At 43.7% G+C, this 14,922-nt stretch overlaps 1 protein-coding gene across 1 annotated transcript; it reads left to right on the top strand.

The window, feature by feature from the left end:
• The first annotated feature begins 286 nt into the window (after positions 1–286).
• On the top strand, positions 287–14,253 carry abcb9 (ATP-binding cassette, sub-family B (MDR/TAP), member 9). The gene is made up of 12 exons (XM_083978853.1): positions 287–667; positions 772–1,539; positions 6,987–7,101; positions 8,007–8,137; positions 8,218–8,423; positions 9,154–9,351; positions 9,449–9,577; positions 9,671–9,859; positions 10,826–10,999; positions 11,514–11,673; positions 13,211–13,347; positions 13,513–14,253. The coding sequence occupies exons 2-12, from the start codon at positions 816–818 to the stop codon at positions 13,831–13,833; spliced, it is 2,484 nt and encodes an 827-aa protein (XP_083834979.1). The 5' UTR covers positions 287–667; positions 772–815; the 3' UTR covers positions 13,834–14,253.
• The last annotated feature ends 669 nt before the right edge of the window (positions 14,254–14,922 follow it).

Genomic DNA, 14,922 nt, shown 5'->3' with positions numbered 1-14,922 from the left:
GGGCTACCCGACGTTCACTTCCGCAACAACTGTTGTGCGTCAGAAAGCAAAGGTAGGACAAAACCCACGAGGTATCATCCTGACTCATTTTCCCGTGCATTAAAACCAGCGAAGAGCCAGGACCGTGAAGGCCACACACACACAGCGCACGAGGGTATTGGCGCGCGCGCTCGTGCCCTCGTGTCCCTGCCGGTGTGACGCCTCCGTCACAGAGACGATCTTTGAAACCGGCGTCCACCACTTCGCCAATGTCGGTTCACTCTCCTCCTCCATCTACTTTGCAGGTCCTGGACAAAGTAGCACATAGCGAGTTAAGTGTAGTATTTGCGGTGTTGTGCATTTTGTTATTAATTAATACATAGAGACAACAGTAACTGACGTAAGGCTCCGACACCTGGACACTTGACCCGGACCGGAAGGGATTTAATGACATGGACGCATTTGTAACCTGACGCAACACAAGTCAGTAACATAGTGTCTGCTAATGGCTAACTTATCACGCCAATAATGTAGTGTAAAGTGTGCTAGAGTGTATGCAATGTGGCGGCGTTACAGGTCAATAATTAACAGAGTGCTTACATCTTAAATGAAGGGAGTTACATTACACTACCTCACTGCTGTAGCCTACAGTCACAGAGGACAGGCAGCACAGCCCTTCAAAATAAAGGTAAGTGTCAAGAAGTGAGTAGAATATTTCCATTTGGTGGAATAATATAGATAGGCTACATATTAAAATACTGTATAATGATTCTGGTATGTTTGCTTTTATAGTTGAATGCTTCTAGTTCCTGTCACAGCTGCCTTAAATAATCAGCATGGGCATCAAAGTGAATGTGAGCTGCACTGTGTTATTCGTCCTGCTGGATGTGGTCATCAGCACCGTCCTGTACACGCACGGATCACAGCTGATCATATTCCAAGAGGATGTCCTGGACTTCAACATCCTCCGGTCTGTGCTGGACCTCTGGGGGAGCGTGGTGCTCCGGGCCTCCCTCCTGCTGGGGGCCTCCATAGGCGTGTGCTGCAACAAGGAGGATGGGCCGCCGAGGGTCGCCACGCTCACCACCCTCATCGTCCTGGTCTGCCTGGTGGTCATCACCTACGCCCTGGCCAAGATGCTGATGCTGTCCGAGCTGGAGACCCTGACGCACCAGCCGTGGTTCCTGAGCCTGGTGTGCTGGACCTGCGCCTCCTCTCTCGCCGTCATGCTGCTCTGGAGTCTGCTGGGGAAGCAGTCCGTGTCTGTGAGCAGCAGCAGCAGCAGCAGCAGCCATGAGAGAAGCACCAACGGCGCCGGCAGCACCAGCAGCAGCAGAGGCAGAGGAGGCTCCGAGGACACGGAGAAGCTGGTGGGGACAGGTGGCGAGGAGGAGAGGGAGGCGGGGTGTGAGAGGAAGAAGCAGCAGCAGGAGGAGAAAGGAGGCCAGGAGAAGGAGGAGACCAGCTCGGGGGCCACGCTGGGACGCCTGCTCACCTTCTGCAGGAAGGACTCTGGGCTGCTGTCTGTGGCCATCCTCTTCCTCCTCATCTCTGCTGTGTGTGAGTGACATCTGCAATACCTCATCTGCCTTTCTATTGCAGTTGTGTGCTCATACTTCATTACACAATATTCAGAGTTTTGATCTACGGTGGCCCTGAGAGGTCAACACACTTAAAGCAGAAGTAAGCGATCCGGTGGTTTTGGCTAACTTCTTGTCAGCCGATGGAGTTAGCAGTCCCCGCCCTCGTCCCTACGTCACCACATTCACGCGCATCCCTTGGCTGCACACACAGAGAGGACCGCCCCTTTATGCCGTTCTCTCTCCTCATTGGATAAAGGTTGTAGGATACAAGGAAAGTTTTCTCCTCGGCTTACAGCAGAGCAGAGTGACTGACAGACCCGTGTTTCAGACCAAACACTCTATGTAAGTGATTGCTGTCGGAAGATAGAACTATTTAAGACTTATATTAACACAAATATTCCGCTTACTTCTGCTTTAACGCATCTTCATCAGTTTGAGAACACGTGCTCTGCTGATTCAAACAACACAACAGAAGTGTTTCCAGTGACGTTCAAAGTACTGCATAACAAGTGTGTTCCAGCAGGTTTATCACCTTGTTAAATTGATGAAGATATTTTCTCTACTGTACAGTATGCTCGTGTATTTGCATATGTTCTCATGATGCAGTGTGTTGGTCCCTCAGGGCCACCGTATCATTAAAAGGCTACTACTGTAGGTACAACAGGAGGTAGCCTACATTACAGTGGCATCAAAGTACAAAGGTTCTTATCTTCCACTACTAGGAAGTGAGGAACGATGCATTTCAAAAGTTCAGAGTTCTCTTTATTGTCCCTGTTGGGAAATTGATTTGTAGCCAGGAGGTCCAAAACACATAAAAACATCCAATACACATAAATACACGTAAAACACACACAGAACAATCAGCATCTGTTAAGAACAACAGCACATAGCAGCACATAGTGGGCACTGGGCAGAGTAATTAATTTTCAAGTGCATTCAAGTGCATTCAAACGCAAAGTGAGATAGAACAGACTGTGTGATCAAGACAGCTGTCAATTATCTCATTATTTAACACTATTCAACATTATAATAGCAGAAGGAACAAATGAAACCCTATATCTGTTTGTCCTGATGGGAGGCACCCTTAACCATTTATCAGGGTTAGGGTTAGTAGCTAATGATTATTTATATGTGACTTTAAGATTGCTTGTTCTCTTCATCAGTTAGCTCCAACCAAATATACTGTGTTTGATTATCATCTAATTTCATTCCATTTCTGATAAGATAAGATAAGATAAAGTTTATTTTCCATTTGTACATTTGTTAGGGTATATAGGAATTCCTGTGCAGAGGACACTCAGAGTACAAACATTAAAAAAGTAAAGATATGTTAAGCAAGTGTGCACATAATTATATGTGTGTGTATGTATATATGTATATATTAGGGCTGGGACTCGATTAAAAAAATTAATCAAATGAATTAGAGGCTTTGCAATTAATTAATCGCATTTTAATCGCATATAAATATTTGACCTGAGAACAGTGAGAAGCATTTTTTTTCACATGGATTTTAGTATACCATTGAATGACTGAATACATAAGCTTAAGCATTCAAGGTGGTACTTAACCAAGACCAACAGACTCGACTTAATTCTTAATTCATTAATGGATATTTGATACATACAGATTAAATGGTCTTTCCTTCCAATACACTATGATGATTACTGTAGTATTTAACTAGGCTACTCAAATCACAGTAGCATAAACTGATTTGTTGAACTCAGCCTGATGTAAACATTAATAAAACTCAGTAACCAGTCACACAGGCAGCTCCATGTTGTCCCTGTGTGATGTTCAGGGACAGGTCAGGACAGTCTGAAGACAGAGCTCTGAGGGTGAAGTCCTATCATAATGAGATGAGCTGCACCTGTGACAGTGACAGGTCATAGATATAGCGCTGCAGCTGAGCAATTAGCGCTATATAGCACATTTAGCGTGCACCCGTGTCTGTGCAGGCAGAGATCAGAGATGGTGTTTTAAATAACCATGCTAGCGTTTCACCAGCTCTCATCTCTGCCAGTCAGCCTCTCAAACTGCCGCCTCTCTCGCGTGCGGGCGCACCGCACGTAGACACACGTGAGAAAAAAAAAAAAAAAAAATGTTTTTAACTCATTGGGCCCTAATTTCTTGGCGCAACTCACGGGGGCGCAGCGAAGCGAGCCCTGACGCAGCTGGCGCAGTGGCATTTTCCTCCAGTGCAACAAGGTGCGCAGCGGATTCGGTAAATTGGCAGACTGCTGTGCGCTGAGATGGGAGTGGTCGCGCAGCAGGGGGAGGTGTCGACAGATTCGCCGTGGCGCAGTGACAATTTGTTGCCGATAGACCGCGCGGAGAGTGCGCCGAAAGCTCGCCAGCTCCAACCTGGTCTAATGTCAGCGCAAGGCGAAGCGCAGCCAGCGCAGTGGCAATTTGACTGCCCAGCGCGCAGTGCAGACACGTCACCAAGACCTCACAGGCAGATTTCCACACTTCCAGGCACATTTAAATGCAATTAATAATAATAATAATAATAATAATCATCATCATCACAATAACCCCTATTTATTGTATCTGAATCAGCACATACACCTATATCTATATAGATTGTCCCGTCACACTGATGACCATCAAAGGCTTGCGTAATGGAAACTCAGCCTGACTGAATTAACACAGATGAAACCAGGGAGGGACTGAGACAGCCGTGGATGTCCCAAGAGCAGGTGTTGACACTACACACTGTGCCGTTGCAGATGATCAGCTATTTATTTATTTATTTATTTACTTATTGATTTATTAGGGGCCAGCGCCGCATCGTCACGCGACCATAACAAATACAACTGAAAACAAATAAACTATCATCTCTCACAGCAAACCACAATCAGCCTCGGCACCATAGTGAGCAGATATTAACATCTCCATCTCAGGTAAATTCTAAAGAAAAAAGAAAAAGAGAGACGCTCCGCGATGCCTCGTTACGCCCAGCTGTTTGTTATGTTGTGATCTGTGCACACGTGTTTAAATATAGGTTACTAAATATGAGTGTCTTTATTAATGGAAAAGGGCTGTGTGTGTTTTGTTTTTTGTTTTTTTTTACTGGGCAACAGCAAACTGTCAGAGCAAACATCATAACCTCCTCCCTCCCAGACTACTTTTGCACCATCAGCCCGTGAGGTCTGTTCGCGTGACCTGACACTGCCAGCTTGGACCGGACCAGAACATCAGTTTCCTCCCGTCTCACTTGCTCTGACAGATTGAGAGCTGTTGCCCAGTAAAAAAAAACAAAAAACAAAACACACACACCCCTTTTCCATTAATAAAGACACTCATATTTAGTAACCTATATTTAAACACGTGTGCACAAACAGCTGTGCGTAATGGATGCATCGCGGAGCGTCTCTCTTTTTCTTTTTTCTTTAGAATTTACCTGAGAGGGGAGATGTTAATATCTGCTCACTATGAGCACTATGCCAGGCTGATTGTGGTTTGCTGTGAGAAATGATAGTTTATTTGTTTTCAGTTTTATTTGTTATGGTCGCGTGACGATGCGGCTCAATAAATCAATAAGTAAATACATAAATATAGCAGATAATCGTGTAGTGTCAACACAGCAGTAATCCATCCTCATCTTTCATCTGTGCAGCCTTTGATCTGTCATCAGTGTGACGGGACAATCGATATACTGTAGATGTGCTGAACGTGTATGCTGTAACCTGTATGTGCTGATTCAAATCTTCTCTTCCACGGTGAAATCAAACGTCCGCCTTGCGCGCGCGGCGGATTTAAAGGTGAGGAGAGGAGCTCATTTGATTGGTGAAGATCTGACTCGGCTGTGTCAAACCCACTCCACGCCTTCTCTCCACCCTCTATGCCATTTGCGCCGGTGGGAGGGAAGTAGGCGGGATGCGCTCCGCTGCGTCTCGAAGCAAAATCGCAATCTGCTCCTGGCCACTCCCCGTTGGCGAAGCGAAGGCGAGGCGCAGGGCAGATGCGCCTCGCCTGCACCTAGTCTACCAAATTAGAGCCCATTGAGTGCCATTGACGTCTATGGACGTCAATCAAAATCCAACGCTTGAGTGCCATTGACGTCGATAGACGTCAAATGCACTTTTCTGCGGCTGGTAAATGGGGACGCTCTCGCGCACACTGTGAGTAATTTTGGGGCTATTGGGATGTGTAGAACGAAGAAGACTGTAGATCAGAGCAAGAAGTGAAGAGGAAGGAGAAGACGAGTGCGATCCGTACGGACATAAAAAAAGTCGGAAAAAGTTTCTATTTCTAGAGAAAAACGACGGGCAGAGCCTGGGACAAGTGTAACGTGGAGCTGGAGGAAAGCTTAGCCACGGTGCTATTAGCATAGCTCCAGCATGAAGTGATCAGAGGAGGCAGGAAAGGTAAACTGATAGATGATCAGTAGCAAAATGCCGAAGCGAAAGCGGATCGCGGAGTCAGTTTCACCAGTTGCTGTCTAACCGACGTGACGACGAACCGAGAGATCAGCGCGGTGCGTCGCTGCCGCGGCCGCGTCCAGCAGAGAGGCTGAAGACGCCACGACGTCTCCCTCCCTCCTTCAGAGACGAGGGGAAGCAGCAGGAGGAGAAGGAGGGGAGGGGAGGAGAGGGAGTGGAGGGGGAGGGGGGCGTAGGAGAGGCAGCAACTGCTCGTACTTGTTGTATTTTAGTTGTTGTTGTTGTTGTTTTGTTTTTTGTTTAGTCTTTTTTTTGGGGGGGGGGGGGGTGAAAAAAACATGTGAAATGAAATTTTCAGATGTCTTACATATTTTTGAAGCCAAAATTAAAACGGATAAATCACTATTTTTCTTGAGAGACTCTCTTTCACAAAAATGCATTTTTCTCAGCTTTCTAGAAAAAAAGTGGTCTTTTTGGTGCAACCAGGCTCTATTCAACTTAAGATAAATCAAGAATGGAACAAGGTACAAACAAATGGTTTTTCCCTAGTTAAATAGAGAGTCTCCTCTTTCCTTTGAGCTGTTTGGTGTTTTCAGAGTCATAGTACAAAATACTCTCTGGGTCTTGACATATTACTCAAAATGCCCCAAAACGCTGGCACCTGGCACTGACCATTTTATAAAAGGTCTGGCACTCAATGAGTTAATAAGTGCGATAAAAATGCGTTAATTTTTTTAACGCGTTAATTGTTGTGTAATTAATTAATCGTAATTAACGCGTTAAAGTCCCGGCCCTAGTATATATATATATATATATATATATATATATATATATATATATATATATATATATATATATATATATATATATATATATATATAAGATGTAAACAGTAAAAATTAAAGAAAGAGATTAAATGGTAAAGAGTAGTAAGTAAGATCTCATTGTTATCCATCAGTACTAACAATCTTGTCAAATAATTTCCACTGAGACCCTGGAATCTATGATCAGCTGTAACCGTGTTTCTCTTCATCCTCAGGTGAGGCCTTCATACCGTACTACTATGGGAAGGCCATTGACAGCATTGTGGTTCACCAGAGCATGGAGTACTTTGCTAAACCGTTTCTCACGCTGGGGTTCCTGGCCTTAGCCAGGTGGGTGCTGCTGTGTACACACTATACATGTATGTTGTTGTCTGATTGGGAAATGTGCAGTATGTTGCTATTGTGATGTTGAGAATATATCCAAAATAAAATGACGGCATAGGAGAGACATTAAAGGGATATTTCAACATTTTTGCAAATTCGCCCATTGCCATAATTCCTATATTCTTAGGGGTAGGTTCGTTACCTTTAATTGTCGGTGCAAGCTGTTTTTCGATCGGCGGGGCAGAGACGCAAGCTGCTCAGCTAACGCTATGGAGGCATATGGTATTTTGGGCTTTCCCTCATCAAATTAATCAAACACACAATCCAACAACTCCAAAACACTCTCGTGGACAAGTTGTGACCTACACATTCACCACACTTTTAAATAATGATGGAATGTTACGAGACGGAGTTGTTTACTACGCAAATGCGTGACCGAAACTACATTTCAGACATGACTGCTGGGCGTGGTGATTTTAAAAGCAAATAGTTCCAAGTATCTGCTTCATGTGTCGTAATGTTACATAATTATACGTTACGAAACGTATAATTATGCTACAAAGCGTATAATTATACAATACGGCGAATGTGCAGGTCACAACTTGTCCACAAGAGTGTTCTGGAGTTGTTGGATTGTGTATCAAGTTTGATGAGGGAAACATGGAAATGCCGTGCAGCTCACATACTCCCCCGCCGGTCGAAAAACAGCTTGGACCGTCAATTAAAGGGAACCTACTCCTAAAACTAGGGACTAGGGGTTATGGCAATAGGTGAATTCACCAAAATGTTGAACTATCCCTTTAAAATATTGCAAAATAGGACTCTGAAGTTTTATTTATCCTATCAGTAATTACTTTTGAGTAAAATGTCAGAAAGATGCCAAACTTGTCCACCAACTTCTCCCTCCTCAGTTCACTTGCCATGGGAGTGCGCGGAGGAGTCTTCACCCTGACGTTTGCTCGATTAAACCTTCGGCTCAGGAACCATCTCTTCAGAACTCTGATGAGGCAGGAAATCGCCTTTTTTGATGACAACCACACAGGTAAATATGGAACCACCATCAATGCATCCACCTGTCTTTGATTCAGACCTCCTCCTCCTGATGCTACTGCGTGCCCTCAGGTGACATCATCTCACGACTGTCGGCTGACACTACCCAAGTGAGTGATCTCATCTCCCAGAATGTCAACATCTTCCTGAGGAGCATCATCAAGGGCGCCGGCTTCTTCATCTTCATGTTTAAGATGTCCTGGAAGCTCACACTAGTGACCATCATGGGATTCCCTTTCATTGCCGTTGTCTCTAAACTTTATGGAGAATACTACAAGGTAAAGTAGTTCTGTGTCTCAGTTGGTTTTGCAAGCGAAACTTAAAGGGATAGTTCAACATTTTGGCAAATTGTCCCATTGCCATAATCGCTATAGTCATAGCAGTAGGTTCGTTACCTTTAATTGTCGGTGCAAGCTATTTTTAGAACGGCCAAGCCGCGAGCTGCTCAGAGCTACGCTACGGAGGCTAATGGGATTTCTTGGTTTTCCTCATCAAACTCATCAAATACACAATCTAACAACTCCAAAATGCTCTGGTGGACAAGTTGTGACCTGCACATTCACCACGCTATGAGATAATAACAGAACGTTACAAGACAGAGTTGTTTTCAGGGTAAATTCATGCAAAACAGCTGATGCGTGTTCCTGTCAGGGGCAGTTTTCCAGCAAGCATTAGCCTCGAAAACAACTCCGTCTCGTAACGTTCCGTTATTATCTCATAGCGTGGTGAATGTGCAGGTCACAACAGAGCATTTTGGAGTTGTTAGATTGTGTATTTGATGAGTTTGATGAGAGAAACCAAGAAATCCCATTAGCCTCCATAGCGTAGCTCTGAGCAGCTCACGGCTCTGCTCCACCGCTCTAAAAATAGCTTGCACCGACAATTAAAGGTAACAAACCTACTCCTAAAACTATGGGGATTATGGCAATGGGCCAATTTGCCAAAATGTTGAACTATCCCTTTATGTGACATTGTTTTTTATTTTATTTTATTTTATTTTTTCTACAGAAACTGACAAAAGAAGTGCAAACAACTCTTGCAGAGGCCAATAAAGTTGCAGAAGAAACCATCTCATCCATGAGGACGGTGCGGAGCTTTGCCAATGAGTCCGGGGAGGCGGACTCCTACTTCGCCAAGCTCTTAGTCATGTTCCAGCTTAACAAGAAGCAAGCCGTGGCCTACGCTTGCTACATGTGGTCCAGTTCTGTAGGTGGCAGCAGATGCCTCATCAAAAAAAGATAATCTGTTTTTTTTTTATTCATCACTACATCAGTACATCACTGTAATTGTGTGTGTTTTTCAGGTATCAGAGCTGGCTCTAGAGGTGGCTGTCCTCTACTACGGCGGTCACCTTGTGGTCACCGGTCAGATGAGCAGCGGTGCCTTGATATCATTTTTCATATACATGCTCGAGCTGGGAGAATGTCTAGAGGTAGGCTATGTCATCTGCTTTGATTATTGTCTACAGAATCAATTCGATGAGGCTGATCCTCTGAAGCATTACCTTATGCTGTCCATCTTCCAGAGCATTGCGTCGGTGTACACGGGCCTCATGCAGGGAGTGGGAGCAGCTGAGAAGGTTTTTGAGTATCTGGACAGGAAACCCACACACCCAGCTGATGGCACCGAGGCTCCAGACACTTGTGCGGGTGTCGTTGAATTTAAAGACATCACATTTGCCTACCCGACCCGCCCTGAGATGGATATCCTCAAGGTTTGTTCTGAGAGATCTTGCTCCCATTGTCTGTTGATAAACCCTCTATAAGTAAAACATTATTCACAGCTGGGCAGTTTGATATGCAAGTATTATATTATATTATATTATACATGGTTTCTCATTAAGCTGGAATAATATATACAGTATAAATATATATGTATATTTACCTCTTATCGTGAAATGATTTTGACAATGTGATTTATTCTTGATAGATAAAATGTATATCTTCTTAAAACTTAAAACTATTGATCAATCTCCTCCAAACATATCACTGTGAAAATTAAACCACAATTAACCTTTGTAATAGGAATAAAAAGAGGAACGTGTCTGAAAAGAAATTTACGGGAAACCATGTATTATATAATCATTTTGTTGAATTCTATCTGGTAAAACACAGCTGTACATTGGTTTGCAACATTATGATATAGTTCTGGTGAAACAGGCAAAATTAATTTTTTTTTCTTTATTTCAGACACAGATTAAATCCATAGAGACAAGACAAAAAAACAATAACATTAACTATTAAACAGTTTTAAAAGCTCCTATAGAGACTGTTATGACAGTGTTTATGAAGTCCAGATGTATACTGAAAGCAGCTTTGCTCATTTGAATATGTTTATGCTCATATTTAGACATCAAATTCAGTGTAAGTATTATCACAAGTTACTAACAACTCATTACCCTTGCAGTCTTGAAGCCCTTTCTTTCTACACTGTTGCCTATAAAGTTGGATTCAAATAATTTTTCACCTCGTCTCATGAAAGATTGATAGAAAAAGTGTATATCTTCTCAAAACTGGCAACACAGTATGTAATCGTTGCACCAGGTCAAAGGTGATTACTGATGTGTCTAAATAGGAATAAAAAGAGGAATGTGTCTGAAAATGATTCCAACTTTATGGGCAACAGTGTACTAAACTGTCATCTGACTGTTTTACGTTCCTGAATTGGTTTCTGTGTGCAGGGAGTGTCATTCACTCTGAGGCCAGGCGAGGTCACAGCCCTGGTGGGGCCCTCAGGCAGTGGAAAGAGTTCCTGTGTCAGTCTGCTGGAAAACTTCTACCTTCCTCAACAAGGCCAAGTGCTGCTGGATGGAAAACCTGTTCACACCTTTCAGCACGACTACCTCCACTCCAAGGTCTGTGTACATCGGTGTCACTGAAATAGTTTTCAGGAGTAGGACAGGATGTTTTCTTAAAGGGGTGGGATGGGCAGATTTTCTGTCTGTCAACAAATCTCAGCTGAAGCCTGAAACCAACAAGGTGCTTTCTTTAATCTAATCAATCTCAGCGCCTCCCTACTCCGCATGTGACACTTAGCCCCAAGTCCTTTTGTTTTATGGAAATGATGAATGTAAAAAATTAAAAAGTAAAAGTGTATAGTATATAGTGAATTTCCACAGGAGGAGGGTTTGTGTGGGAGTCAATATAAACAACAGTAGGTGTTTTAATGACAATGTAGGAACAGTGCAACAGTGCATGTCAGTCTGTATGTGTGTGTTAATGAGCTCTGTGGCCACAAAGGAGGAAGTTATGTAAGATATAATATATAAGTCCTTTGCTTAACATTTGCTTCTTTCTCAAATGCTCACTCCATTTTTAGTGATGATCTTTTACACACACATTCATCAGTTTGTCTCTTTGTCTCTGCAGGTAGCTCTAGTGGGGCAAGAGCCCGTGCTGTTTGCGCGGACGGTTGAGGAAAACATCACCTACGGTCTGAGCGATGTCCCCATGGAGGCTGTGGTGCAAGCTGCCACCAAGGCAAATGCACATGATTTCATCAGCACCCTCCCCAAAGGCTATGAGACAAGTAATAATCTCATCTGTTTATATGTAAATCAGCCACTGATGTACTTTATTACTAGCGGGAAAGGTATTTCCTGTTTTTATCCAGTCTCATCAGTACATCAGTCACATCCCACTACACTTGCACGGTGCATATTTGGAACTATTTGTTAGATACAGTGGACACCCACTGCACTGTCCACTGCCTAGATCAGTGGTTCTCAAAGTGGGATGCGGGGACCCCCAGGGGTCCTTGAGAGGGTTTAAGGGGGTCCCCAACTTTTTCTCAAAATTTTACCAATTTTTTCCCCTAGAAATATTACATTCTTTCAATTTCAACATACATTGACTAAAAAAAGTAACATCATTCAGTCTCAGAACATTTGTGTATTTCTAGTGTTTGTTTCAAAATGTTGCCCAATGGGGGGTCCATGGTCTAATTTGTGTCGGTTTAGGGGTCGTTCAAAAGTATGTTTTTCATTAATCAGTAATCACCTCCATCAACAAACTGAAGTGTTCCTTTCAGCTCTGAATTAGCCGTTCATGTCATTCATATCTACATGGAGCGGGTAAGCTCGGTGCTGCTGCCATGTGGTGTCTCCATGTTTTTACGTTCAGTGGCAGCGTGACGGTAGGAAACCACGGAAACTCAGCGGAGACACCGGAGCTGTCGGCTCGGGTCGAGGTGGCGTCTGTGAAAAGTCACAGCGGTAACGCAGTGAGGAGGAATGGAGCGTTACACTGATGCTGCATTCAGGTGCAGTCGGGCAGACGGCCGTCGGTAACAAACCAGATTCATTTTAGTCACAGAAGTCCAGAGAAAGCTGGTAAAACGTGGGTCAGGTAAACAATACGACATCGCCATGACAACATATTGTCACGTGTATTGTTTTGCCTCGTGCTGACTGACCACTTGTTTACATAGAGGCTTGTTTATGCCGTTACCTGCAGCTGTGTCGTCCATCTGCCCAATTTCACGTGAATGCAGCATGAAAAATACAATTGAGTTGCTTGCGATCTACAACCGCAACACTAGATGGGAGTAATTCCTACACAATGTACCTTTAAAACATAAAAAAGTCTAACAAGTAATTACGTTCTGTTGGTTAAAGGGATACTTCACCCAAAATCAATAATTCACCGATTTTCTACTCACCATCATGCCAAGGAAGGGTTCGGAGAACTTTCTGAGTTATCAAAACGCTTTTGGAGTTCCAGGGGTTTCCGACTGGCAACGGATTTTTATATAATGTCGCGACTTCAGGGCACTTGGGTCAGTACAGATGGGCAGTATGGAGGTATTAAGATGTTTCATAGTGTGTGTTTTGGACGATTCAAAAGTGAACTCTATCCACCGCCATTATATGAAAATCCGTTGCCAGCCGGACCCCCCCTGGAACTCCGAAGGCGTTTTGATAACTCCGAAAGTTCTCCGAACCCTTCCTTGGCATGACAGTGAGTGGAAAATTGGTGAATTATTGATTTTGGGTGAAGTATCCCTTTAAGCTAACAAGCTGTTTGTGTTTCACATAGTTCAGAGTCACAGTTAATGTTTTTTCCAGGTGTGGGAGAGAAGGGCACCCAGTTGTCAGGGGGGCAGAAACAGAGGGTGGCCATCGCAAGAGCTCTCATCCGCAATCCACGTGTTCTCATTCTGGACGAGGCAACCAGCGCTCTGGATGCAGAGAGCGAACACATTGTAAGGAAGCAATTCATTTCGTCCATGTATTTACAGTCAATAGGCAAATGACACGCTGCACCATGTTTACAAATCTGTAATGTAGCCCTGGAGCGGCTGGTAGATCAGTGAACGATAGTGTGTGTCAGAGAGCTGCTGATTTATGTCAGTGACTGTGCATTTCAGGTTCAGCAGGCTCTGAACAATATCATGCGGGAGCACACCGTGCTGGTGATCGCCCATCGGCTCAGCACAGTGGAGAAGGCAGACAACATTATCGTCATCGACAAGGGCCTCGTGGCTGAACAAGGGCCTCACGGTCAGCTGATGGCCAACGGCGGGCTCTACTCCAAGCTGGTGCAGAGGCAGGTCCTGGGCATAGAGACAGGGGCAGAGGTCCTAAACCCTTCTGAAAACCAAAGCTGGAAGTCTGACGGAGAGCGTCAGAGGAGGAGACAGAGCAGCAGCAGCAGTGCCAGCGAGTCTGAGCACAGCGCTCGTTACTGAGGATCAACACCAGTGTGTGGGAATGGAATCAAACTGCTGCTCAAACCATGTACTGTTGACTGTACAGTAGCAAAAAGGCAGCGGAGCAGTGAAAGAGCTCCAGAGAAACCCAGATACTTGATATATTTTAGTGAGAAATTTGATCATGTCAGAATCAGTGTGGGTAAAGATCCACTTATAGACATAACTGACTATCATTAAGTTATAATATAGTACTATACTATAGAATACTATAGAATAGTAAACATATCCTAAAAGGATGAGCATTGTCATTGAAAATGAAACTTGAATGAGTGGTCAGTATGCTTATTGAACTGATTAATTAGCTTTAAGCTTTACGAGCTGTGTAAGGCAGTATGTAGCCTACTTCTTAATACCTCATCATCACAATCCAGACAGAAATGGTTTTATTTGAGTCTTTACAGGGGTTTGTTTTTTGCTTTTGTATTGGTTTTGTTGTAGCAGGTGGGAGAATGCTTGGTGTGTCTTTTTACATTAGAAATATAAATTATTTATATTATTGGTAATTCCACAATTAAGCATGTGATGGTGCCTTTGGCTGTGAAACTGAATGCACCATAGAGCTCTGTGATTGTCATTGATAACAATAAATCAATTTATGACACTACATGTCCATGATGTAACTGTATCCACCACTGGAAATGAACAATGCAATGTAATGAAGACTGTAAAAAAAAAACCTGCTTGTTCACTGTTCTTTATTGTTCCAGCAAACATACTGTGCTGCATTGGTGCCATATGTTGCATTCACGTGTCTTGGTAAAACTCCCATGATTCAGCTAATGGAAACCTGTGACTTTTTTCCACTATCATCATGGGAAATTAGTGGTGTGACGGGGGGGGGGGTTCCGTTTAATATTCATGTATTTTCGATAATATGTATTTAATACAAAAAATACCAAATATTATCTGGTTCCACCCTTTACAGTCTATGGTTCCACCTTTTAAAATGTGATAATCTGCATAGCTTCATATTATGCAGTTCCGGACCGTTGTGCAAAGCAAATCCGAAGACCTAACCCATGGTAAGGCCAGGGATTTGTGGTGGTGGTGGGGGGGGGGCTTAAA

This window comes from Trachurus trachurus (assembly GCF_905171665.1).
Source record: "Trachurus trachurus genome assembly, chromosome: 9".
NCBI classification, from domain to species: Eukaryota; Metazoa; Chordata; class Actinopteri; order Carangiformes; family Carangidae; genus Trachurus; species Trachurus trachurus.
The sequence above is the reverse complement of the archived record's forward strand: the minus strand, read 5'-3'. Positions and strand labels throughout refer to the sequence as shown.